The sequence below is a fragment of the Alligator sinensis genome, unplaced genomic scaffold (assembly GCF_000455745.1).
Source record: "Alligator sinensis unplaced genomic scaffold, ASM45574v1 scaffold255_1, whole genome shotgun sequence".
In the NCBI taxonomy this organism is placed as follows: domain Eukaryota; kingdom Metazoa; phylum Chordata; order Crocodylia; family Alligatoridae; genus Alligator; species Alligator sinensis.
Window position 1 is genome coordinate 306,244 of NW_005842270.1, and position 24,733 is coordinate 330,976.

The 24,733-nt window shown below is 57.1% G+C and overlaps 1 protein-coding gene across 1 annotated transcript in view; it reads right to left on the bottom strand.

The window, feature by feature from the left end:
• Window positions 1-24,733, bottom strand: part of TANGO6 (transport and golgi organization 6 homolog) — a 56,440-nt gene that overhangs the window by 10,850 nt on the left and 20,857 nt on the right. Inside the window, exons 12-15 of the mRNA XM_006027857.3 lie at window positions 22,549-22,683; window positions 16,991-17,542; window positions 16,291-16,348; window positions 7,930-8,082 (exon numbers count right to left, since the gene is read on the bottom strand). Coding sequence (XP_006027919.1) covers window positions 7,930-8,082; window positions 16,291-16,348; window positions 16,991-17,542; window positions 22,549-22,683 — 898 coding nt within the window. The remainder of the gene's footprint in view (window positions 1-7,929; window positions 8,083-16,290; window positions 16,349-16,990; window positions 17,543-22,548; window positions 22,684-24,733) is intronic.

Below are 24,733 nucleotides of genomic sequence, written 5' to 3' on the forward strand. Positions count from 1 at the left end.
TCGCCAGGAAGCCACACTCGCTGGCTACGGTCTTCCAGCTGCCACTATACCTGTGGAGGCAACCGCCTAGAGCCACCCACCTCCGAGACACAGCGCCAGCGGGAGCTAAAGAGCCACCTGAGAAGGGAAAACTCTTCAGAGAGGAAGGGGTCCTTCTAAAAGACTCACAGCCAGGACAGGGAAGCCCCCACCATGCTGCCCTCTGACACGGGCACAGAACAGACGTGCCCTTGGCTTACGCTTGGGTTTAACATGCAGAGAGCACAGCCGCCCACACATGCATCCCAGCGCTATGAATAAAGCAGCATCCGGGGGTCTGTCCTCATTAGCAGTGGGACAGAAAGAGCCTTGCAGTGAGCCAGGAGCTAACCTGCTCATCCTAAAGGAGGCCAAGGAGAAAACTCCAGCAGATGCGGGCTGGGACCGAGAGCTGGGGAAGGGAAGGGGCACGCTCTTGTGTAACTGCGCGCACTGGGGAGCTGCATGCCTGCACCTGGGCCAGGGCTTGTCTGCGGAGCATCGGGAAGCATCAGCTCATCCACCCCTAACGTCTCTGCAGAAATTCACCGGCTTCAGAGGGGACCAGAAGGAGCGGGGCCATGGCCCATCTCCCCCAGCCAGCAGGTGCTGTGAAGAGGAGCAGCTGTCCATCCAGCACAGCCTGGTTTCCAGACTCAAGCCTTTTTCTAAGCACTAGGCAGGCACTTGGTTGGGTTTCTTTTTCCAGGCTAGGATCCTTTAGTTTACAGAAGAGCTCGAGGAGAAGCGATGCGACATGAGCACAGACTAAGGACTGTCCGTAGCGGCACGGCCAGCACTGCTACCTCCCCCTAGTAACACAACAAGGGGACGCACACAGCCAAACACATGGAAAGCCCCCAGAGGACTGCTTTCCCTGCAGAGTTAACAGGCCAAGTGAGACGCCACACATGAGCGAAGGGCTCGGTAGGATTCGCAAGGGGATTTGTCATTTCTGTGAGCAACAAGAATATCTTGCGCTGAATTAGGGAAGATAAATGCTGATAGAAGGGATACTCCCCTCCGTTTCCAAGCCTGAGCCAACCACTGACTGCCCGAGGTCAGGAAGAACCTGCATTTCTCGGCTCTGAATGGCTTGTACCAAGGCGTGTTTTCCCCGCGAGGGACGAGCACTTTCCCAGGCACTTCCAAGCTTGCTTTGTTTCACCTGCGTCTGAATGCAAAAAGGCTCAGGCCTCGCACAGCAGCACAAACCCACGCAGCTCTGCACCACCGGCCCACGGTCTGGCAGCCTCAGACAGGTTTCAGCCACTTCTTCTCGGTGGGGCTCTGGGGATGTCGTACACGAGATGGCTGGGGCCATCTCGGGGACCGCACAGATCCGCACCTGCATGGTTTCCCCCTTACGTTACACTTTCAGGGGGCCCCTCTGTGCTTTCTCCCCTGCTGCTCACCTGGCAGCTGCTCTCAAACCCTGCCTTCCTGCCGGGACTACACAGAAAGGGTCAGGGCCACTGCTGCATGGAGACCAGCCTCACTGCTCCGACCTCTTGCTTCTCTTGCTTTATACTCAAAAGAGCAGCTCCTTGGGGCAGGGGCTGCCTTTACTTTGTGCCTGAGCCACCCGTGCACCACAGAGACCAGCTCCACGGCCAGGCTCCAGGCCCATCCGCAGGGCAGCTGGGGACACACCTGGAGGTAACGCTGCAGCCTGCTCCATACTGCTCAGCAGCCAGAGGCTCGTGCAGAGCCCCCGGTGCAGGGGCGGCAGTCTAAGCACTAGAGCGGTCTTGCTAACGCCCATGGCAGCAGCAGCCTTTTCGGCGGATGAGTGAGAGAGTGAACCAAGTGGCTACCCCTCCCTCTGGGAGCCGGGCGAATAATCCCTGACTAACAGGAGGAAACGTCTCCCTTGACACACTTGGAGCAGACCGAGGGCGCTGGTGACGGGAAGGGCCTGGAATGATGCAGATCATGCGGGAACCCTCCGAGAAGGAAGGGGAGAGCTGCCCCAGCGGAAATGGGGCTACTGATAAGTCGGGAGCAGCAGCCCTGACTCAGTCGCCGCTTTGATCCCCCGCCATGAGCAGCATCAGGTTGCACAGACCCTGTTCCTTTCAGACGGAGGCAGATCCCGGCTTGCCCGAAACCGTCTCCTGCCAGGCGCGAAAACGCTGCTTTACAGTGAAGCTGCCGGGAAGGCCGGAAACAGGCGCTCACAGGAGGCAAAGTCCGTGCGCCGCAGAGATGCCCACGGTGCCACCTGTCCAGGGCTCTCCCCCAAAGCCCCCGGCTCTGCCACAGCACAAGGGGCGAGGAGAGCAGGCAGCAGCTGACTTGTCAAGACTCCCCTTCTCCACTGCCCATCTCCAGCAGCTCCAGGGCCAGCCCCCTGTTCACTGGCTACACGAAGGATGGACCCACTACAACTGCTTTATCCAGTGCTGAGCGCAACCCAAGGCTGGCACCTCATCCTGCCCAGAGCGGCACGTGTGTAGCAGTGGCCGACGGAGACCTGCCACCCTCCCAGAGAGTTGAACTCGCAGTGGCCAGCTGAGTGGCTTTCCCAGCTCCACGCTCCCTAGCCGGCTGGGCTACCCAACCCGCTGCTGGAGGATTACCGGGGTCTCTGCTACTGTCTAAGGCTGGGTGGTTAAGATACCCCCGGTCTTGCTTTGCCCTGACCACCTCCTTCCAGCCTGCCCACAGCCCTGCCGCCAGCAGCAGCAGCAGGTGGGGAAGTGGATGCTTCAAATGGTTCCTTTCTTCTATGACGCTACATTACTGACCCCCACACGAGTCGGTCGATGCCAGTACAGTCGCTTGCTAGGGACCAACTGGGTACTTGCTGGGCCAGGCCACTAGGATGTGCCCGGCAATGCAGAACGTGAGGACCTCGCTCCATACGGTTACCAGAGATGTGGGAACCGTGCAGGGGGTGAAAGGATCCCGTCTTGGAGGGAGACGACAAAGAAGCAGCAGCGATGCATGTAATTCGTGTCTAGCAGCTGCTTACGGTCAACATTACAGCCATAAATTCAGGGCAATTAGACAACTTCCTGCCAAAGCGGTCAGCTGGCTGCACCTGTGCTCCAACTCCAGAGCCTGACCCGCTGCAACCTCTGCCACAAAGCTCAGTCTTTCCTGTCTGAAGAGCAGTTGAGAAAGAACGATGCCCCCCAGCCCGCCCGCCTGCCCGCCCCCACCTCTCCCGGGCTGTCAGGAAGCTGAGATAAGTGGCTCGGCTTCTGCCTCCGCACTGTGTGCTCTCAGCACGTATCATGGCATTAAACTGCCTTCATGCTGGAGCAGGCTCCTGGTCTTGATGGGACTTGTGAATGCAGCCACCGCCGAACTCTTCCTGTGCCTCCCGCACACACCAAGGCCCACAGCTCTGTCCCCGTTGCTGTATTCGGCTTATTACCAGCCACCTCTGTTCCTACGCAGACAGAAAGGGAGTCCAGATCCCTGGTGATCGAGGGCCTCTGTTTAGATTCAGGACAGACATGGCGTGAACAGGCTTCACACGTGCCGCCTGCCAGGACCTGCCCTGCAACGCAGCTACAAAAGGGAGAAGTTCTCTCTTTGTGGCCCTTTAATGCTGGGCTTCTGGCCCTGCCGGGCGATCAGCCGCTACAAAGCACTGGCTCGTGCACACGTTCTGCTCAGCACAGCAGGGTAGGAGGGTCAGGCAGACCAGTCCTAAATTCAGGCCAGTTCGCTGAGCGACAGCCCCGTGCACAGGCTCATGTCCAGCCGTGCTGGCTGACCAGGCACTAACAGCACAGCGGCGATATGCTGACCGGGCCTCCTCACGGCTATTCTCAGGCCCCACCCAGCCCAGCCAGCTAGCCCCAGCTCTTACTTTCAAGCAATTGCTCTCACTTAAAGGCCTCTCAAGCCCCCTGCACTGCTCAAGGGCCAGGCATGCTGCAAAACTGCGGCCCTGGGGGACAGAGCCGACATCAGAGCATCGCACTATGAGCGCGCAGAGGGAAGGGCTCCAATTCGTGTTAAAAGTGATAAAGGGGGCGACTGAAGGCAGAGGGTGAAAGCGTGCGAGAGCACCGCAAGGATGAACACTCACAAAGCACAGGCTTGTTTCATGTGGGCTCTGTGAATGCTCTGACGAGTCAGGACCCGCCAACAGGGAAAGCACAGAGGATCGTGCAGGGGAGGTGCGCCACGGGGCCGAGAGGCCTGAGCGCCAGCCTGCCGGCTTTGCCCCTGGCCCTGTCTCGGCAGCCCCGATGTGCCAGGCAGAGCAGAGCTCCCTTGGACTCGCTCGGGGGGTGGCTCTATCCCCCAAAGGACAGCAGAGGCACTAAAGCTGAAGCCAGAGTAGCTGGGGGGGGGGGCAGCACATACCGAGAGGTCAGAAACGCTGGGGGCACGTGGGTCGCATCCCAGCACAGAGCACAGCTGTCTGGGTACCTGGGTTGCCCAAGGCCCCAGTCCCCTGAGGGCCCAAGGGTAAGACCCCACCATTCCCTTGGGTCCAAGGTTCCTGGTCGCTGGCCCCCTGGAGACCCCACTTCCCACCCAGCTCCCTGCATCGGGCCACACACCCTCCCCCCTCCTGCTACCGGGAACGCAGCCCTGCGCTCTGTCCTGAGCTCTCGGGGTTTGATCACGGCCAGGGCTGCCACCTCCAACCCAGGCCTCTTGCTCTGGGGAGCAGGAGGGGAAAAAACATATGCATTCTTTTTTTAAAGGAGCAATATCCCGCCCTGCCACTCCGAGTGTAATTATGTGATTATCTTTAAAGAGAGGGCCCTCTGCCAGCTGCAGCTCGTGTCTCCGAGCCAAAAGAATTTTCCCGCAGCTGGTGGTTTTTTGGAAAGAGGCTGGAATATCTATTTAAGGGAATCCAACTCGCAAGAGGTGTAATCCTACCCCTGATAGCAAAAAACGCCTGATGGGGGAGCGGGGAAGCCGAGGGTTAAACACGCCAGGCCACCCAAGGGTCTGCAGAGCCCACACTGACAGCAACGGAGGGTCTCTGCCTCCCTGCGGGGCACGGAGGCAGGAAGGCAACAGACAAGGCAGGACCGTGCAGGGCTGGAGCAGCAGCTCAGAGAGATCCCAGTAAATCCAGCCAACAGCAATCGGCGCAGCCACGTTTGAAGGAAAGTGTCGGGGAGGAACGCCAGTGAAGAGACGGCCACTCCCTGAGCCCCGACAGCCATTGCTGGCCTAGTCACAACAGCCTGTGGAAGACAATTTTCCCCAGCCGCAGGAAAGAGATCTGTGCTGAAGACAAGTGCAGATAATACCCGCTCAGGAGCTAATGTTACTAAACCAGGAAGATGCCCAGAAAGCCGCATGGCTAAGCCGAGGCTACAGAGATCCCCTGCCCGAGAGAAACCCTGACCCCGCTAGAAAAATGCAGAGCACGTTCCCACCTGGCAAATGCCGGCGGGAGATGCTGGGTGCCTGCCCACACAGCACGGCGCACAGGCTGGGCAGAACTGCTCTGAGCAGACAACGTGGTGCCCAAAAGGGTCCGCAGCAGCTGGCAGCTCCACACGCACCACGAGGGCACTGGAGCCAAGGGCACCGTGGGGCGCTGGCAATAGTGCAAAAGCCCCCCAGAGCAGATAGGGCTGGTGTGAGCTGGAGCAGGATGTGGGCCTTGCTCACAGACCTCCCAGCAGCTCCAAGCTGCGTGGTTAGACGTCCTCGATGCCGGGCAAATGGGAACGCACAGATGGGCAAACATCTGGAGCAGCTGGGAACTTAGTAAAGAGTTAAGTACAATCAACCCCGAGCGCAGTCAAGTCAGTGGCACAAAGGGGGAGGGATGCCTTCTGCTGTGTGATGAGCCTCAGCTCAGCAGCGCTGGGAGGGAAGGGGGGAAGTGGAAGCGAGCAGGCAGCGCTGGCCCCTACCAGCCCCAAGTCTCCTAGCTGCACAAACAAAGCTGGCACACACAAGCAGCTGCCCAAGCAGCACAGGGAGCCGTTTGAAGCAAAACCCCCGGGCACAGAGTCACCCTCGTGTCCCAACAAGTCGCTCCCAGCTTCCGTCTCAGGGAGCCAGCAAGCACCAGGCGATGCAACAGGTTTATGGCACGTTGTTGACAGATGGGTAATTCCCAAACAACCCCCTGCAAGACAGGCGAGGGGATCAGGGAGCAGTAAATGCCACACATGGATCACAACATCCTGAGGGCTCTGCTGGGCCAGGCGGCAGCGTTCAGAGGTGACAAACGCTGCTGTCAAAAAATGACACTGCTTCGCCCGGCCAGGTCTGGGCAGGGGACAACATGGCACTTCTAGCGGGAGCTGGCTGCATCACCAGCTCCGAGGCACCTTGGTGTGGGTCTGCTGCCAGCTATGATTCAACCCAGCACAGATCTGAAAGCAGGACTCTTGGCCACCCTGCGCTAGCAGCCACGGGGTAAATGGGGAATGCTGACCTCTCCCAAACCCACAGCACCCAGCTCCAGCACCCCCCAAAAGAGGGTTTCAGAGCCCTCCGAAGGGAATGGCTTTAGCTTCCCTGGGTCAGCGAGAAGCTGTACGGGGAAACAAGCCCAGTCACAGGCCCCTTGCACTGCTCTTGCCACCTCCCTCTGACCCTGCAAGACGGCTCTTGGAGGGCGGCTGCATCCAGCAGCCAGAAAGCAAGACCCCTTCCCAGAGGGCGGAAAAAGCACGGGGATCCTTGCTCCCTTCCTACCTTGGATGGAGGCACCACGGACTCCATCCATTTAGCCCAGCCTGAGAGGGGGAGGAAGCACTTTGCAATGCGTTGCGTCATAACAGCTGCCCGAACCCCCTCGTCCAGCTCCAAGTGAACCCTCAGGCCTGCGTGTCCAGGCCTCTCCCAACGCCCCCTTGAAAGCACAGCTGAGGCATTCGCGGGGGACGAGAGACACCAGCAATCCCAGTCTGGTGTCTGGGCTCTTGCTTCTGCTCTCTCTTGAATAACTGCGTGACTCAGCTGCCGAAGTCACAGGTCGGCTGGAGGTGAATGGCAGGTGTGGGGCAAATACAACAGCACATCCTGCCCAAACCTTCCTGTCCCCAGGGAAACACCGAAGCTTGGACGAGCCTCAACCATCCACAAAGCCACCCCCCGGCTCAGAGCTTCTCCTTCAGACTTAGTTGTGGGCAACAGGCTGGGACGTACATGGAGGCAGTGGGGAGAAATACCAGCTCTGTTACAGCACAGCACTGGCCAACCTTCCTGCCAGCAGCTATTTAAAGAGCCAGGCAATCTGTTCGTGGGTGCAGTGATGGGACTGGTGCCCAGTCTGTGACAGGAGGTGTGAAGGCTTTGAGGCAGGCTGGGGGTCCACTGTGCCAGGGCCTGAGATGCACAGCAGCCTGCTACACCAGGGCAACCCTCTCTTCCCAACCCCGCAGCCACGCCACCACCGCAGCGATAAGCGGGTTCAGTTGGAGGAGGTGGCAGCTGGCGGGGTGCTTATCCTCGCAAGAGCCTCCAGATCCTGGCTCCAAGTCCAACAGGCTCAGGGCAATCTGCCAGGCCTGTTCTGCCCTGCATATGTGGGGGAAAAGGAGCAGGCAGATGAGTCTACTGGGTCTGGGCTTTGGGTCGCACACAGTGCAGGTCCATTTGCTAGCACACAGGGGGAACAAGACTGGACCCAGGTTGCTCCTGGGCCTGGTTTGCGGGAATGGGCAGGTTTTATTCTTGTGGAAATGGGTGAGAGCAGAAAGTGCCCAGTGCATCTGAGCAACGTTCAAGCAGCGTTGTGCAAGGGCAGTCACCTTGCGCGTGCAGACTAGATGCTCCACCGCAAGCCTGGTTGCAGCACAGCATCTGATGGCCTCGGCCATGGTCAGCTTTCCTGCATGCCAGTTAGGACGTGCCACCATGACCCTCAGCTGGGCACACCCGCTGCTCTGGCAGGTACCAATGCACCAGCATGGAGCTGGGGAAGAACGAATGTATTAACTGCCCCTGTCACAGACTCACCCAGAGCCCGGGTTGCTCGCATCAGTACCTCCCCGACTTTCATCCGGGTCTCGACGGTCCGGGTCCCTGTAGTACCCTGTGGCGTGCCCCCATACTGGGCCAGCAGACTGGGCAGGACCGTCTCTGGATGCATGTCGGACAGGAGGGCAACACCTGGAGGGAAGAACAGAGGGCAATCTGTCTAAAATAAAGAGCTCATGGGAGGAGAGGAACTGGGCAGAGTAACTGAGGAGAGAGAGGGGCTGCAGACAGGGCTGGCGTACAGAGGGACCCCAGCATCCCAAGCGTGCAGGACAGAAGCCCCAAGGTCCCAGCTGAGTTTACTGTTGCTCTGCTCGGAGCTTCCCCTGCCTCCCAGGGGCCTGCCCTTCACCAGGAAGGTCAGTTCCTCCCCGAGGCAACAGGCTGCCATTCAGCAGTAGCCTACAGCTCCCACTTCCTTCCCATGGCCAATAAACCTCTAAGAGCATCCGGCCCAGAGGGTAATCAGTGCAGGTGGGAGGAGCAGGAAAACAGGTCCGGCAACTGCGAAGGGCACCCCATTGGGGACTGATTAGAGCCATAAAGCAACACAGCTCCCACCGGAGCTTCCCCTTCCCCCACTAATTGCCGCTGAGAGCCTGCTCCGCGCACAGGGGCTGAGACGGATATAGCTGTCATCCACGCATCTCTGCACGGCGGCGGCAGCGGGGCCGCGCAGACACGCACCAGGGCACAGGAGATGGGGGCGGGATTCGGAAATGAAGGTTGCCTGCGGTGGGAAGGGACAGGCTGTGGGAAACCCAGCCATACTCGGGTGATAGCTCATCGAGTATCAATAGCCTTTGTTCACCGCGTCACCAGCATGCCTGCCAGTCTCCCAGACAGCCCCCGTCTCCTTGTGCGCCTGTGTCTGTGCGTGGAGGTGTCTCGCGATCGGTATCAACCTGGGAAAACGACAGGCAGCTGCAGTCCTATGGGTTGAGCTAGCGGAGCCTTTCACTGGTGGCCGGGGAAGGGGACATGCATTGCCCCCTCTAGGGTGCAGGGCCTGCTAGCCAAGGGGCGCCTGGCCGCCCTGCCTGCAGGGAGGGGGCCGAAGTCCCCATCCATGGCCAGGCTTTGTGGGGAGAGGCCGGCGGGGAAAACCCCGGTTCGGAGTGCATGAGGACGAGGGGAGGTGTCGCCGAGAGCTGCGCTGAATAGCGCTCTGCAAAGCTCTGGGGACAGATTAGCTTCATTCAGCCGAGATCCATGTCAGTTGAGCTTGCCTCGCCATGGGGATCGTGGGAAAAGTGCAGGGATCAAAGGCTCACAAGAAGCCCGTCTCACCCAAGTGCCAGGCCACACCGAACCAACAACCCTTTTCCATCCCTCCCGGAGGCTCCCACCTCAGACCCGCCTTGGGCTGATGTGCTGCAGTGAGCCGACTGGCAGCTGCGGGCACCGACCGCATGCCAGCTGCAGGTGCTCAGAAATCACCAGCCAAGCCCCAAACACGAGGCTAGCTTAACCTCCCTCCTTACCCAGGGCTAGAAGCTGAGATCTGGCGTTTTCACTCCAGGGGCTGGGGCTTAAAGAAACACCAAACACCACCAGGCTGGCGGCAGAAACAGGCCCCTGCCTAGACTCAGCGAGACAGGGACACCTGCGGCTCCCTGCGCACACTGGGATCCCCCTCCTCTTCCCACCGGAGGTGCGGTGGCCAGGGCTGCATCGTCCCTGGCTGAGCTGCCTGCTGATGCATGGAATATGCTGCGTCCTCTGCACCTCTCACTGGCCCCTTTGTGCTGCCCGCGTGACCACAGCTGCTGAGATTTCCCTCCGACTATGAGCTTAATTTCTAGACTGAGGCAGAGGCTCGTACCCCGCCTGGTTACGAGCACATCGTACAGCTCTGCTCACATCCCTGCACTGAGCCGAGACGCCAAGGGTAGCTAGCAAGCTAGCAACTTGGACGCCAGTTTGGAAGATGCATTAATTAACAGTTGGCAGGAGGTGTCCACTAATTAGCACTGGTTAATACCCATTGACTTAGCACCTACTTAGTAAGCCAGGCATCACACGGTGCAAGACACTTGCAGGGAGAAATGCAGGTTGGGTGCAGACTCAAATCACTGCGTTCAGGCAAAGGCAGCTCAGACGTAGCCGCTGGTTGTCTGCGAGGTCTCTGCTGCAGTCCGAGGCTGGCAGCTGCTCAGAGCCCATCTGAACACAGGCACCCCACTGCAGGCAGGGCCTGAGAACTGGCAAAATGCACCCAGCTCTTGTCAGCTGTTTTAATCAGAGAACCAAGCTCAGGAGCACCGGTTACAGCAGATCACTCTGGTTTGCAGGTCCTGGTCGCAGTCAGCAGGAGGGACAGGCAGACGCAGAGAAGTGGCTTCAAAAAATTGCAAGATGGGGTCAGGAGGGCTCCTCAGGGGGAATTATATCGGAGGCCTGAAGTGGCAGAGATCTGGAGGGCAGCAAAGGATGGTCCCCAAAAGGCGCGCGCTCCCTCTTAGATTGATCTGAACGTTGGAGGACACGGAGGTGCTACGAAGCCGTACGGAGGCGGAGGAGCAGGGGGTCAGGACGCTCCAAGACAGATGGAAAAAAAGACAGCGTCACGACCACAGCAGCCAGGAAAAAGGAGCCAGGGCAGGGCCTGCACTGCCAGCCTCTGTCCAGGATCTTCAGCTCTGGGGCCTGCAAACTTATTTCTGGCTGGAAATACCAGTGTCATAAAACCCGTCAGGGAAAATTGCACAGCAGTGGAAAGAGTCCCTGGCTGTGCCAAGCACTGAGTCAGTGGGGAAGGCAGACAAAGGTAGGTCCAGCTCCCCACCCGGTCTCTTAAAGTTGCAGCCCTCTCCCTTCGACCAGGGTGGTCAGGGGCTCGCACACTGCCTGCAGTTAGCTCCCATCCATCATGCAGCAGGGCACTGCCAAACAGCCTCGCCCACCCCATCGTGCCAAGGGGGGCCGTGGGCTTGCTCCATCTTAACAGTGACCACAGCTCTGGTTCCAGCGCCAGGATGCACGCTGGGATGACGGTCCAGCCTCAGGAGCAGCAAGTGGCCCTCAAGGAAAGCAGGGAACCCTGTCAAGTGCCTATTGCTTCCTCTTGCCCTCTGCCCTGCCTCCCTCGGGCAATCCCAGCGCTCCACAGCCACTACTGCCTAATTTAGCCAGCGTGGGCTTCTGGGCACAGCCAGTGACTCAGCCCTGCGTCAGGGTTAATCAGAGCCGTACCTGGGCTGCCGACTGGGCGAGCAGCTGCACACTGCGCATTAATCATTGGGAGACTATTTAAGCAGGCGCTTGCGTTTCACCCGCAGGGCAAGGAGAACCTCGCTGCGCTCAAAACCGTGCAGGCAGAGAGGGGAAGGCATATTGATAACCTCATTTTCCAGCTGGTTTTGAAGGCTGCCTGTTCGATTGCATCAATCAGGACAAAGCAGCCTTGCTGGATTTCCTCCGTCTACTTCCCCTCATCCAGCCAGCAGGAGGGACTGGATACAAGCCGGGGCTTGGGGCTCTCATCAGCTCAGGCTCAGCCATGAGCTGACATGCTCCAGGGCACAGCTCATCCACCCCGCGCTGCTTCATTTAGGATTTCTGCTGCACTGCAGAGGTGGCCGAGACACGGAGTAACCAGTCACACGCTCTGCAGGGATATTCCTCCTCGGGTCTTATGCACGTTCTAAGCAAGGCCTTGCTCAGCGCTCCAAGAATCTGGCCCCTTGCACGAGGACAGTCCCTTCCCAAAGTATATGCTGCCTGCCCCCAAAGCCCGTGATACACAGGAATCCCCCTGCCATGTACACAGAGGGCCGGGTTCAGAGGTAGAACTAACACCCGAGTACCAGAACAGCCCGGATACGCACGCTAGCCTCAACCAGTGCAGCCGGACGAGGCGTCTGTGTTTAGCAACTTGGACTAAGTGCCAGAGGGAGAAGGGCAGACTTCTAGGCATTTCAGGTTGCTACAGAGACCGCTGCAGGTGTAAGCAGTGCCTCGCCTGGGCTATTGTTACAACACACTTATTTCCCTATTCCCAATTCCCAGCAAAATGTTTGCATGTGGATCTGCCCAGAGAAACATCACGTTGCATGAGATACGGCACCTTCCACTCGGGCTGGGGCCCCTGCTGCAGTAGGTGTTACCCTCAGGAGAGGCCCCAAGCTGCTGGATGTGTGGGTGAGGGTCCGCTGCAATTTGGAAAGCACAGGATATGATGCGTGTGCAAGACCACCTGCCAAGAGGCGCTGAATCCATATGGTGGAGACAATCAAATCCCATCTTCAAGGAAGGTCCCTGGGCCAAAATGCCAGTCCCTGGATACTCTGGAGCGACATTCCCAACTGTGCCATCATGGGAAGACCTGGCCTCTTTGTAGGGATGACCTCCAGCTGCTGCTGATCCTTCTTTTGTTTAGGACTCAACTGTTGTATTCAGCAACCCCTGTATTATGTGTTTGGCCCCACTGGACCATGGCTGTTTGTTGACTCTGCTCCCTTTCCTTCTCCATCCCTCTCTGCTCCTCTCTCAAAGGCCTGCTGCTCCACGGCCATCCTAGAGCTCACACAGCCAGTCCCACAGGAGGACAGCTCTGGGATAATTAAATGGTCTGTGCTTACCCCTTGGATTCTCTCCTTCACCCCAGCCATGTGGTTATGAAAAGCAACAGAGAGGAAGGGAGTGAGGGGGGCTCTGGGGAACTCGCTAGTGGCTCACAATGTGCCCCATACAACTCTGAAGCCACAAGAAGGAAATACCAGTCTAGCAGATAGCTGCTGCTTTCTTTTGTTCATCTCTGCTGTGATCATAGGAAAGGTGAAGAGAGTGTGGTGGAGATGAAGAACCTGCCACTTCAGCATCGCTGAGCAACCTGCAAAGCAGCCAGGCTGAGACTTAAAAGACAGGATTGTGCCAATCCAGCCTTCCACCAAATCAACCACTGGCAGGAGGGCTGCCTAGACGGGCAAGACCCCTCCGGGTCAGGGCCTGGCAATGAAGTGATAACGAGAGGGAAAGGAGGGGCACTGTACACCTGCGATGCTGCTGGCTCTAGAAGTTGGCAGCACCTTGCCTTGGCTCTCACACAACCAGCCACAACCAAGCACCTGCTGGGGGAAGCTGCATGGTCTCAGCCCAGGGTTCATCCACAAGGCTTTGCTCTCTAAATCCTAAATGCCACCCTAAATCCTAAGTGCCTGGCAAAGGCTTCCAGGCCCTTATTAGATGCATGATTTCAATGGCATACACAACTTGCTCAGTCAATAGACAGAGCCACCTTTTGAAAGCACCTGGCAGCACTGCGTGAGAAGCTTGGGCTGAGATAAGAAACGGGTCCCACACAATAGGACCAATGCCAGATTACAGCTTTTCTTAGGAAGCAGCAAGTGCCAGTCTTGTGGGCTCTGTGTGCGCTGTGTCAGTAAAACATGTCTGCACAGCTAGTAGCTGGTTAGTGGGAAAGAACTTTCCTTTTTCGAAAGAACAAGAGGGAAAACCCCCGCTTCATTCCAGCTACTCTGGGTTTCCCAGGCACTGGCAGAGGGGGTGTTTCTAGTGCAAGGACCTCCTGGCTTAGGAGGAATTTTGGACAAGCCTTTGCCTGACCGTCAGTTCCGTGGAAGGAGCGTTCTGGGCTGCTGTCTGCATGGCCGCATCTCCACCGAACGATGCAGAACCCCCGAGCCAGCTGCAAGCACCAGGCCTCACCTACCGGAGGCTACGCAGCACCAGCAAGAGGTACCAAACTAGCCTTGCGTGGCCCCGCCGCAGATGCAGGGACAGTGCAATCACACTAGTGCAGCGTATCGCTGCACCCTGGTTACCACACAGGGCCTGCCAATGCAGCCAGACTATCACAGGGATGTGGCTAAACTGCTCCCAAGTCCCACGGCCCGTGTGGCCAGAGCAGGCTTGGTTCCCTCTGCTCTATAGATCTCCCCCAAGGCACACAGCAGCCTGCACCCTACTCTGTCACTGTTGTGCTGCCTGTGCTGACATAGCACTGGGGTCTTTGGGCCCTGCGACCTGTACCCCTTGCCCTCGCTGTGATGGAGAAGTCCCATGGCATGCCACACAGCAGCATGTCAGTTGCCCTCGTGGCAGAAGGAACGGTGACTTCTGTTGCAGCCAGTATCTGTGGGCTCTCTACATGTGCGTTCATAGCTGGGCAGCTCTCTAGGTCAAGCTCTCATCTAGACAAGTGGAAAAAATGAAACACTGGCTCTGGGGGCCATGCCATCCCCTAGGAACTGAGCCAGCAAAGCCACATGGATTTGAACCACAGGCTGAGGGGCCTGGCACCTGCATTTCACCAGCAGCAAATGTCTGGTTTCCGAGGGCTGCTGGCCTCTGACTTCCCCAGGAAGAAGGACATGAGAGCAAGAGAGCACATTCAATCCCCAGCACATGCTGAGCAGCAGAACGTCAATCCAAGGCGGGACTGGCAAGTCAGTGAAGCCAACGAGCGCATGTGCAGTGGCTGATCAGCGGGCCCATGCTTTGCAGGGAGGAATCAGAACATGTGTGACAAGCCAAATGGTAAGTAACTGGCCGTGGGAGCTGCCCTCCAGCAGGGCTCGCAGAAGGGAGCTTGCCTCCTCTGCACAGAAACCCAGGCATGACCAATGCCACCGTGTGCATTAGTCACATTGGGTGGTGCGCAGGAGCTAGGAACTGCGAGTTCCAGACTGACCTTCTGCTTGGCCCTGGCAGGACACCATGCAGCTCCCACGGCAGACAGGAGTGCCGGGCACGGCTGCCAAAAGGAACCCAAACCCACATCAGGCTGCTTTTCCTTGTGTGTGAAGGTTTTCTGGGCCAGACCCACGGCAAAGGTGCAGGGCAGTTGCACTTTCCTGGTGCATGTGGCATCGGGACCCATTCACATGCCTTGGCAGTAACAGTGATTTGACCTCCCGTTGTGGCTCAGGGAGGCAGGTCTGCTGTAGGCTGGGCAAAAGCCCGGCGATAACCAGAGGAAGCCTAACTCACTGGGGCCAGGAAGGCAGAGGCAAGCTGCAAAAGCAGAGCGAGAGCTGGGGACATTTTTGCCTTTTGGGTTACAGAACCCAAAGAACCTTGCCTGCCTAGCATCCCCAGAGACACTCGTGGAAACCACCTAAGAAAGGCTCATATGGACCGGCTGAGAAGTTGTCCAGTACCTGGGGGAACATGGCTCCCCCGATATTACACCAGGCCACGTGGCAATTCCTTGCAAACCAGCATGAGAACAAGAGTGGGGAGAGGTGCAGGAAGACAGGAGATCGCTGCTTCTCCTAAGATACAGAACAAAGACCAAGTGTTCATAACACGCTGCCACTAGAGACCGAGGCAAGCAGCCAGCTTCCCATGGTCAGCAGGTGACCCTCTCGGTTACTGCGGCTAGCTGTACCGGCAGAAAGAGAGGACCAGGTGGAAGAGGGGAGCGACAGACAGTGCCATGCTCAACAAACTGCACCCCAGTTTGCAGTCACTGCTCTTCCTTCTCTCCCCACCGCCGTGGGCCACAGCCCATCACTGACAGCGCGATAGGGTAGCTCCAGCTACTGCTCTACAGCTTTAAGTGCTTGAGGGAACCACGTGCTTTTCTGGCTGACCCCTGCCACCTTGCTGCCGCTACATCTCTGTCAAGAGCACCTCACAGTTTCCTCACCTTGTCACCTGAGAATGGGCAGGATTAACACCTGTCCCTGCTGCCCCATACAGGTGTTAACCAGCCATCCCCAGACGCTCCTGCTAGAGCACACATTCACATGGGGCCTGTTCTGAGCAGCAGGAGGGAACCTGACCACTGCCTGGGGGAGAACGACCTTGCAGGACGGCTATCTGAGAACACTGTGGAGTCTGATGCTTCCCTCTGATGGCTGCCAGAAGCCAGATGAACCCAGTTACATTTGCACCAGCTGCTCCATGTGCAGGTCACGAGGAGGTCCTCCAAAGCTGCTCACTGCAAGGGCACCAGGGGCAAAAGACTGTTCATTCTCTGGTCCCAAGTAGCTGTTCAGAGTTTGCAGCCTGTAAAGGCCTGTGGCCATTCCCTTTTGCATTGCTCCAGAAGAAAAAGGTGCACGCTTGCAGGTCACGGCAGCTTTCTCTGGGAAGGTGCTGCTGATACCAACACCCACGGGTAAAGCCCAGCTCTAAGAGGGGGAGACGGGCACAGAGTTGAAAGGGCTTATCCCTGGCTACAGTGAGAAAGGGGCACAGCTGGGGCGAGACCCCAGAAGGGCTTGGTTCTCCCAACTCCTCCCTGAACACTGGCGTTGCACCACTGTAGTGGAAGACACGTCAGCTCAGGAGCCACTGGGATGGATGCACGCAACTGGCAGCCCCTAAGGGAATCAGGAGGGCAAAACACAGGCCAGGCCCTGCACTCACCTTGGATGGCAGAGAGGTACACGAAGGCATCCTCGTGCTCCATGTTCTCCAGGAACACCTGAAAGAACAACGTGCCCCAGTGAACTCCGCGGCACAGCCTCAGCCGAGTCCCAGTGCTGCCTGCTGGCAGTGTGCCTCCCTTCCCTTCCCGAGCTGCCCCTAGCCCACCTGCCCAAGGGAAGCCCGGGAGCCCTTGTGCCCACAGTGGTCAGCAGGACTGTGCAAGCTGTGCCTCCTTCACCCTGCTCAGTCCCACTTCCTGCAGCCAACTGCAAAACCTGTGGCAGCTGCAGGTACTGGCAGCAGTGGGGCAACTTCACGGGGGAGGCAGGCAGCAGAGTTTAGGCTTCCAGCACCTCGGAGGCAACTGCAGCTTCCAGCAGAGGGGAGGCATCTTTCCCCTCTGCCACGGTGGCAGGCTGGGAGTTTACAGGACGTTGCAAGAGGGGCTCTGGCATTCTAAACCCTGGGACAAGTCAGCGCCCAGGCACGTTGGCTTTGTGCGGGGTGGGGAGAGGAAATCAGTGAGTCTTGTACTCGCAGACTGTAATGGGGGGGGTGTCCCCCAGTATCTGCATGACCCCACAGGTGTTGTCATGTTATAAGCGTGAAGACAAAGTGTAAGACTAGGGAGAGGCAGGGCAGGATCACGTGTCTTGCACACCACCCATAAGCAAGCCCTGGAGGGAGTGCTGACTACCTGGAGGAGTTTCTCCTGTATCTTAAGGGCCTCTGGATCCCTCTGTGCTATGAGGCGGGACAGGCTCCGCAGGGCAGCTGCCCGTGCTGGGACGTCGGGGTCATAGGCGGTCAAAAGGAGCTCCTGCAGCTGTTGTGGGGTCTGTCCACAGGTGCTGGGGCCTGCCCCAGGGCTGTCAGCAGGGCGCTCTCCCCCCAGACTGCATTCCTTGTTCTGCTCTTTGGGACTGGGGGTAGCAGATGTGCTGCTGCGTGCGTGGCTAGGAGCTGGACTGCTGCATGGCTGCCCGGTGCTAGTCCCAGCTGCTTGGCCATCAGGGCTTTCTCCAAGGCTTGTGCAGGTCGCTTCTCTCATCCTGCTCAGTCCTGGCTTCTTCCCCAGGGTGCTCTGGGCAGCTGCACCAAGCGTGTGGGTGGAGAAGGCTCCGTGAGTGCAGATTGTGATGCGCAGGTCAGCAGCGAGCTCCTGGATGACCGGCTCGGGGTGGATACAGGAGATCTGCTCCAGAAGCGGCACCAGCTGCTGCAGGACAGCAAAGTCGCTCGACCTGAGCTGGAAAAGAGAAGGCAGAAGAGCACTGGCACGGCCTCAGACCCACACGTGCACACCCTGGCTGGGAGTGCTCCCAAGAACATTCCCCTGGGCTGCGACGCGCAGAGGGAGGGAGGGAGGGAGGGCTGGGACGCGCTGTGCGAGGGAGCAGGACCTCTTAGGAAACCATCGCTCTGGTAAACATGTGGCACTGATGGCGGAGATACCAACATGCCTGAGCTGACAGGTGCGAGCACTGGGTGTGGTGGGTCTGTGGCCTTTCACAGCTCCCTAGCACCCCTGCTGGGTAACAGGGCTGGAGGGGGCCCAGAGTGCATCCTTCCTGGGCGCTCCTCTGGTCAGGCTGCGTGAGATGGCACCTTGCATGCGCTGAAAGCTGCCATTGCCATGGTCTCGCCAGAGTCCTCTGCAACCTGCGTGCAGCCAGCTCGGCCCAGCTGCCCAGCACAAGCTCTGCAAAACAGAGGGACGCCCTTCCTGGGCTTCACGTGGGCCTGGCTCTCAGTGCAGCACATGCAAAGAGCACGCATGACCTGCACAAGCCACAGGATGGGCGATCTTATGTCCAGCTAGGCTAGTCCGGCTGCACACATAGCTGTTCTCAAGTCAGGCATGTTGACACCTCCACATGCGACTGCACGGAGCATGCTGCAAGGCCCATCCGCTGAGGAGCAGATGATGAGGGCCAGGCTCCCTGAGCACAGATGGCGATGCGCAGATGGGCGGCATGCTCCCATAAGGGGGAGGGAAACGGGGACGGGACATGGGAATCTGTTGCACTTGGGGCTCGGGCTCGAGTCAATCTCTGGTTCATGTTTTTCTGGCTGCGACAGGGGAGCAGCTGATGGTTCAACCTGCCTGACGCCTCCACACAGAAAGAGGGTCTGAGAGCTCCCGTGTCATCAGGCAGGAGAAGGGATGCCCTGGACTTCAGCATCCATGGAAAGCCAACCTTCCCCACAGCTGGCAGCAAGACCAATCACAGGGCCATTATCTAACACAAAGCCTGGCTCAACTTTCCCCGAAAAGATCATCTGGGGATGAACACGAGCTGGAAAATGAGGCACTTCATGCTAGGCTGTAAGTGCTATTTAACGAGTGAAAAACAGAGCAAAGCGCTGGGTTATTAGCCAACAAACATGACAATTACAGCAGATTTCTCACTTGGGGCCAATGCCTCAACAGAGCCATTGCCAGGGCCTCAGCGCCCAGGCAAGATGCTGCTTTGGGGAGGGGAAGGGAAATTGTCTAGATCAATGGTTTTCAATCTATGGTCTGCAGACCCCTGGGGGTGCACAGACTGTCTAAGGGGTCTGGGAAAGATGGCTGCAATCACTCAAAGGTATATGCACACCCATACTTACAACTCAAACAGGTCCACACCTCCGTTCAAAATTTTTTAGGGGTCCGCAAATTTAAAAAGTTGAAAACCACTGGTTTAGGATATCACAGAAAATGAACTGAGCAGTAGTTGTCTTGATTCAATGCAGTGCAGAGCCAGGAGGAAACCAGTAAGGGAGCCGATCTAGGGCAGGGGAGTGTGGTGAGGAAAGCAGGCCAGGGCTTCTGCAAACCCCAAAGGATCACTTCTCAGCTCCCATCGAGAACGCCCAGCCCAGCCCCTCCACCAGCCTGGACTCCCAGGAGACATAAGCGCCTGCATCAATGGGAGGTGTCTGTCTGACCAGCCTAAATGTGATAACCTCCGTTCTGGTATCCCTGCAAGGGCCAAGATACCACCTGCTGCTACTCAGGAAAGGAAGCGCTGCTGCCCAGCACCCCGTGACTCTACACCCAAGCAGCTGGCAAGCAGGTCTTCTATCCGGCATCACCGATGCAGACGTTTTAGGCCCATCTCAACAGAGAAACACTATCCAGGACTCCAGCTTAAAAGACCGACCTACAGAGCAGCTTAGAGGCCTGTCCAACACTATGGTGGGCAACAGCTGGGACCCCTGTGCTGCACACCCAGGAAGCTCTGCTGCCATTGCAAGATCACAACTCCCCAGGGAGGCCAGCAAGTAGCTAGGGTGGGGTGACGGGGGCAGTGCTAGCAGCCAGGACTCCAACAGCTCTCTCCAGCACCACTGAGCTTTCCCACTTGATGCACGCTCATCCCAGATTTCCACGGGGGAGGAAGGCGGGAGAGGGGCAGAGGATAAGGCGATGTTTTCAGCTTGTTCCCACACTTGGACAGCAGCCTTGACCATGACAGCCCAGCTCCGACACAGCTCCAGCAGGCGCAGCACAAAACCATTGTCACGGTTTTGTTGGGGCACAGTGGGAGGGGGTGTTAACCGACATCTGATTACACAAGGGCGTCTCTGTAATTTATCCTCGTGGATAAAAATTCCATCAGATGCTGCAGCAACCTGTCCCAGTGCCCTGCATCTGCCAGCAGCTGAGGAGGAAGGGAGCTCTTACCCCACCTCCATTTGAGGGACCCAGGAAAGCAAGGACTTGGCCCTCCAGCCTGAGGCTGTTTGTGCACAATTATGCAAAACACTTAGTAATTCAAACCAAGATGGCCAGGTGTGGAGATCCATTAGAGACAACTGCCATCTGGCCCCAAAACCTCTCTCATGCAATTGACCTGGACAAGTTAAGCTGTTTCCATTAACGATTGCTTAATGAGACTCAGGTCTCACTTAGGAGGGGCGCTATTAAAAAGACGCACAAGAGTGGAACTGCTTTCAAGGTCCTGGCTCAATTGCTTGGCTCTGATCTTCATGTCAGGCCCAAGGGGGAAGGGCAAAGCAGAGTACAGCCAGGAGCAAGCCTTGCCAGGGGCAGGAGTCAGGCTGAGGAAGGGGAAGAGTCAGCTCTTGCTGGGACTTTCATGGCTGGCACGTTTTACAGCATAGAGAACAAAAGTCAATCATGTGGGAGCCGCCCACCTTATCCTAATGGGACATTCCCAGCACTGGGTCAGAGGAAGGTGAAGCCCTGTCTGTCAAGCCCTGGGCAAAATTCCTTCCCAGCCCCACATCTGGCAGTGAGTTGAACCCTACATCCCAAGTGAAAAGTCACCGGTCACACCCAAAGCCCCACTCACACCTACACTGCTGAGCTTCTGCAGAGGGTGGAGAAGGGGCTTATCCTGCCCTTTGTGCACTGGGTCCTCAGGACAAGGTCGTTAATGAGCCCATCATAGGCTATTCCTGACCCGGGCAGCCTCAAACAAGTTTTCTCCTGCTTTAAACACCTAAGACAGTGAGACCCATGCAGGTTTCTTTCATTCTTTAAGACTTGCAAAACACTAGCATGTTTTGGCTGGTTTGCAAAGATAAAGGACTTTTCTTCTGCTGTTCCTAGTCATTTAACCTGCAAATAGCTGCAGTGAATTTCCTTTGTTCACCAGCAGCTGGATGAGTTGAGTGCAACGTAGGGAAATGAGGCAAAACTGGAAAAGGAACCGAGCTGCAAACCCGGCTGGCCAACGGCACCGTGCCCCCTTAGCCTCCAACACACACGTGACGCACAGCATGTTGCAGGACCTCTGTTTACTGCCTACATTTCATGCACGTGGCTTTTCAGCACCATCTGGTGCACAAAGAGCATGGCATTGTCCTTACAAGATGTCCCACAGGTGGGTCAAAGCTAGAAACATGGGGCAGTTTGCATCTGAGGAAGAGCACAGATCAGGCATGGGCTCACCACATCTGGGCAGCAAGGCACAGCCAGGGTGGCACAGAAGACTTGAGCTGCCACCTCATGACTTGCAAGCGCTTGGCTAGGCACAGGCCCATTTCCTAGGCCTTTGCGCAGGATGCGGTCTCTGACAGCGGCAGTAATAGATGCTTTAGCAGGAGATGATATGAACAGGACGCGTCTCGTGTGATCTATCCCTTTTCAGACCCTCTCTGGCCCCAACCGTCATTGGGTTAAAGGAGATGCCCAATTTTTTTATTCAATAGCTCACAATGGTCATGTGTGCCATGAATCTACCCGATCCCTTTTTGACCCCAGTTATACTCTCTGCCTCCATAATCTCCTGTGGCAATTTTACTATGCGCCGTGTAGAAAAGTACTGCCCCTTTTTTGATTTAAGCCTGTCTCCTGATGAGCTCAGTGGGTGCCTGTACTCTGGGCCTAGGTGAATAACAGCTCCCTGCTCACTCTCTCCTTTAGAAACCACCTTCTCCAGGATGTTGTGGACACCACACACGTTCCACGATCAGCCACACGTCACCAGAATGCCCTACAAGATCCACAAAACAGCTTCAACTATTTGTAGAACTAGAAGTGTGCCGTCAGGGAAGATATTTTTTTGCCTCTCCCCAGAGTCAAAGCTCCCACAGTTCATCACAAGTCATCAAGCTCTTTTCCCCTTTCACCACGTGCACAGAACAGATCCAAACAAGAGCTGCTCTTGGAATTCATGTTTGCAGCCAAGCTGCTTCTTGTCCAAGCCTATAACCTGGCTTACTGTGCGGTGACTAGACCCTGTGTTACAGTAGGACCTTGGGTCCTATGAAGAAGGAAGAGGCTCAGGAACAAAGCCAAGATACAAGTAGTTCCAAGACCAACTTGCAGGATGAAAGCTCCTCCAGGACAGACATAAATGCTTCTTGACAAGCAATTGCAGCTCACTACTGAAATCACAAGGTCCCTTGGCTAGAGTGCAGTGAGGAAATTCATCCCTGGCCACTGTGACACAGCAGGACGGGCTGGCCAACACACCAGCATGAATCACTATCGTGTCATATCTCCAAGAAAATAAAAGAGAAGACGTAGGAAGAACAGAAGCATCTTGGTAACCAGACCATAAGCTTAAAGCCATCCCAGCCAAGGGAAGAGGTGTCTTCCCACTGGGAAGTAGGCGCTACAGGTCTCTAGCATCTCCAGTACGTCAATGTGATCTGACTCAGGGCGAAAGGCCAGCTCCAGGAATTCTAGCACTGCCTCTTCGCCTGTTCAGAGCAGCCTGCACTGCTGCTGACAGGAGCCCCGAGCCCCTTCACATGCTCAGGTGGCATAGACATGGCCTGCTGCGTCTGGCTTACCTGCATGGCCCCACCCAACATGGCAGCCACCAGCCCCATCGCCATGCTCAGCGTCTGCGCTTCCACAGCGCCCACAGAATCCTGGGCGAGGCTTGCACATGCCCGCTGCAGCGTTGTGGCCACGAACTGCACCACCTGCCAGAGGGAGGGAGGGAGGGGAGAGAAACACAAGTCACGTCAGTCCAGCCAGAAACATGCAGGTCCTGTGCCCCTCTCCTTAGGGCAAGGCACCGTCAGTCTCCTCTTGCAATGCCCCTTGCACATTACCGGAGATGCAGGGTATGTTGGCACAGCACGATGCAGAGCCGCACAGAGCGCCCCGAGCTTACTCGGGGACCAGGACAGGCACATCAGCACAGTGGTCCGACTGGACTGACTTGCCCCGCAGAGAGAACACTGGCTGGGCAGGGCTCTTAGCCAATGTAGCCATCCTGATTCTGGTCTAGGGGATCTACACCCCAAAGCATCGCTCTGCAGACATGCCCACAGGCCACTGCTACAGAAGCAGTGATGTATCTACTGGGCATGCAGAGCTCTGAATTACGTCTGGTGCTGAGGAACCACTCGGTGCTGGCCACAGGAAGAAATGGGCAGCTCCTGTGCCAAAGTGCTACAGCGCAGCACGGGGTTGGCATGGGCTGGGGCTAATGTCTTTCCAGGCTCACGTGGTTGCACAAGGAAGCTGGAGTGTCCGAGCGCAGTTTTCAGCACGGGCAGCATTTCTGGAGATACAAGTGCCCTCGGCCCATGGGTTCTCTGCTACCCAAAGCGCCTCAGCAACATCACTCTCCAATGGTCTGAGCATTGTATGTCCTAACACAAAGAGCTGGCCTTCAGCAGCAGGTACGCGAGGCAGCAGCAGCAGCCAAGCCAGCCAGCCCCAGCTCCCGCTGCCTTTTGCAATTAAGGCAGAAAATGGATGCGTCTGAAACCAGATATTGAAAATACAACACTAACCAACCCCCTCCCCTCCCCGGCCTGGTCTCACACACGCTAACACACGGCTTCTCTGGAAACCCTTCAGTGATGAACACGCTGACAGACTGGGCGATAAGCCCAACTGTGGCCTGGCTACTGCAGAGGCTTGCGGATTCCAGGCTCCCTCTCTCCACTGCAGCCCTTCACAACCCTGGAGGATCAGGCTATTAAATTCAGCTCATTACATTCATTAACAAGCTCTCGGAGAGCAAAAGCCCCCTGCTGGGTCTGCAGGGAGCAGCCTAGGAAAAGGCCTGGGGGCAGGGGCACACCGATTCCCTCCGACAAGGGCTGGCCTGCCCCTAGCAAGCTCTCAGCCCGTGCAGGTGGCAAGAGGTCTGTGTAGGGGGAGGAGGAAGGGGGTGGGAAGGGAATGGGGGGCTGGCAGGCACAGGTGTTAGGGTTCCAGCAAAGACCCTGGGGAAGGCCTGTGGTTTGAAATATTGAAGAGGCAGCAAGGGAAAGGGCAAGGGCTAAGTGCCACAACCACTGGGGAAGCACTGGGGAGAACAACGCCTCACGGAGGAATAATTAGAAGGCGCAGAGAATGATTAATCACCGCACCAGTCAGTCAAAGCCCTGATGGCTGGATACACGCAAAACGGCAAAGTGTGGACTCGGTAGGGCTCTAACATGACCGTTTAAAAAAAAAATGATTTGCCCTGCCTTGTCTGTCACCTGCCTTGCTGGAGTGTGAGCTCTCCCAGGCGACCAGGCTGTTTCATTGTCTGCAGGGCACCTAGCACAGCTGTGAGCAGTCTGAATAAAGAGGGATCAATCTTTTCCAGAAACACACCATGAAGTTTCCAGATGCGACCAATAATAGGCACATCTCATCAGTTCAAAGAGCACCCCTGCTGCCCAGAGAGGGGGACAAAGCCAGGGGTGAGACCTCCCAGGCCAGGCAGGGTCTGCAGCCAAGAACACAGGCAGACATCCCTTTCTGGTGTGTTTTGCAATTAAGACAACCAGTGTGTGTGCCAGACTGGCTTCCTTTGGCAGCCAAACCTTTGGCCCCCCACAGCTTCCTGCATTGCTCTGAGAGCCCCAGATTAACATGGCTTTTGTGCTTTGCTGCCTTCACCAGCCAAGGGGAGAACGACAGCTTTGTGAAGACTTGTTTAACTGCTGCTGCACCCCAGCATTATGGGGCAGCTGGCACCAGGGAGTATTGGGGGTGGAAGGTCGTCACAGGTAAACGACGCTC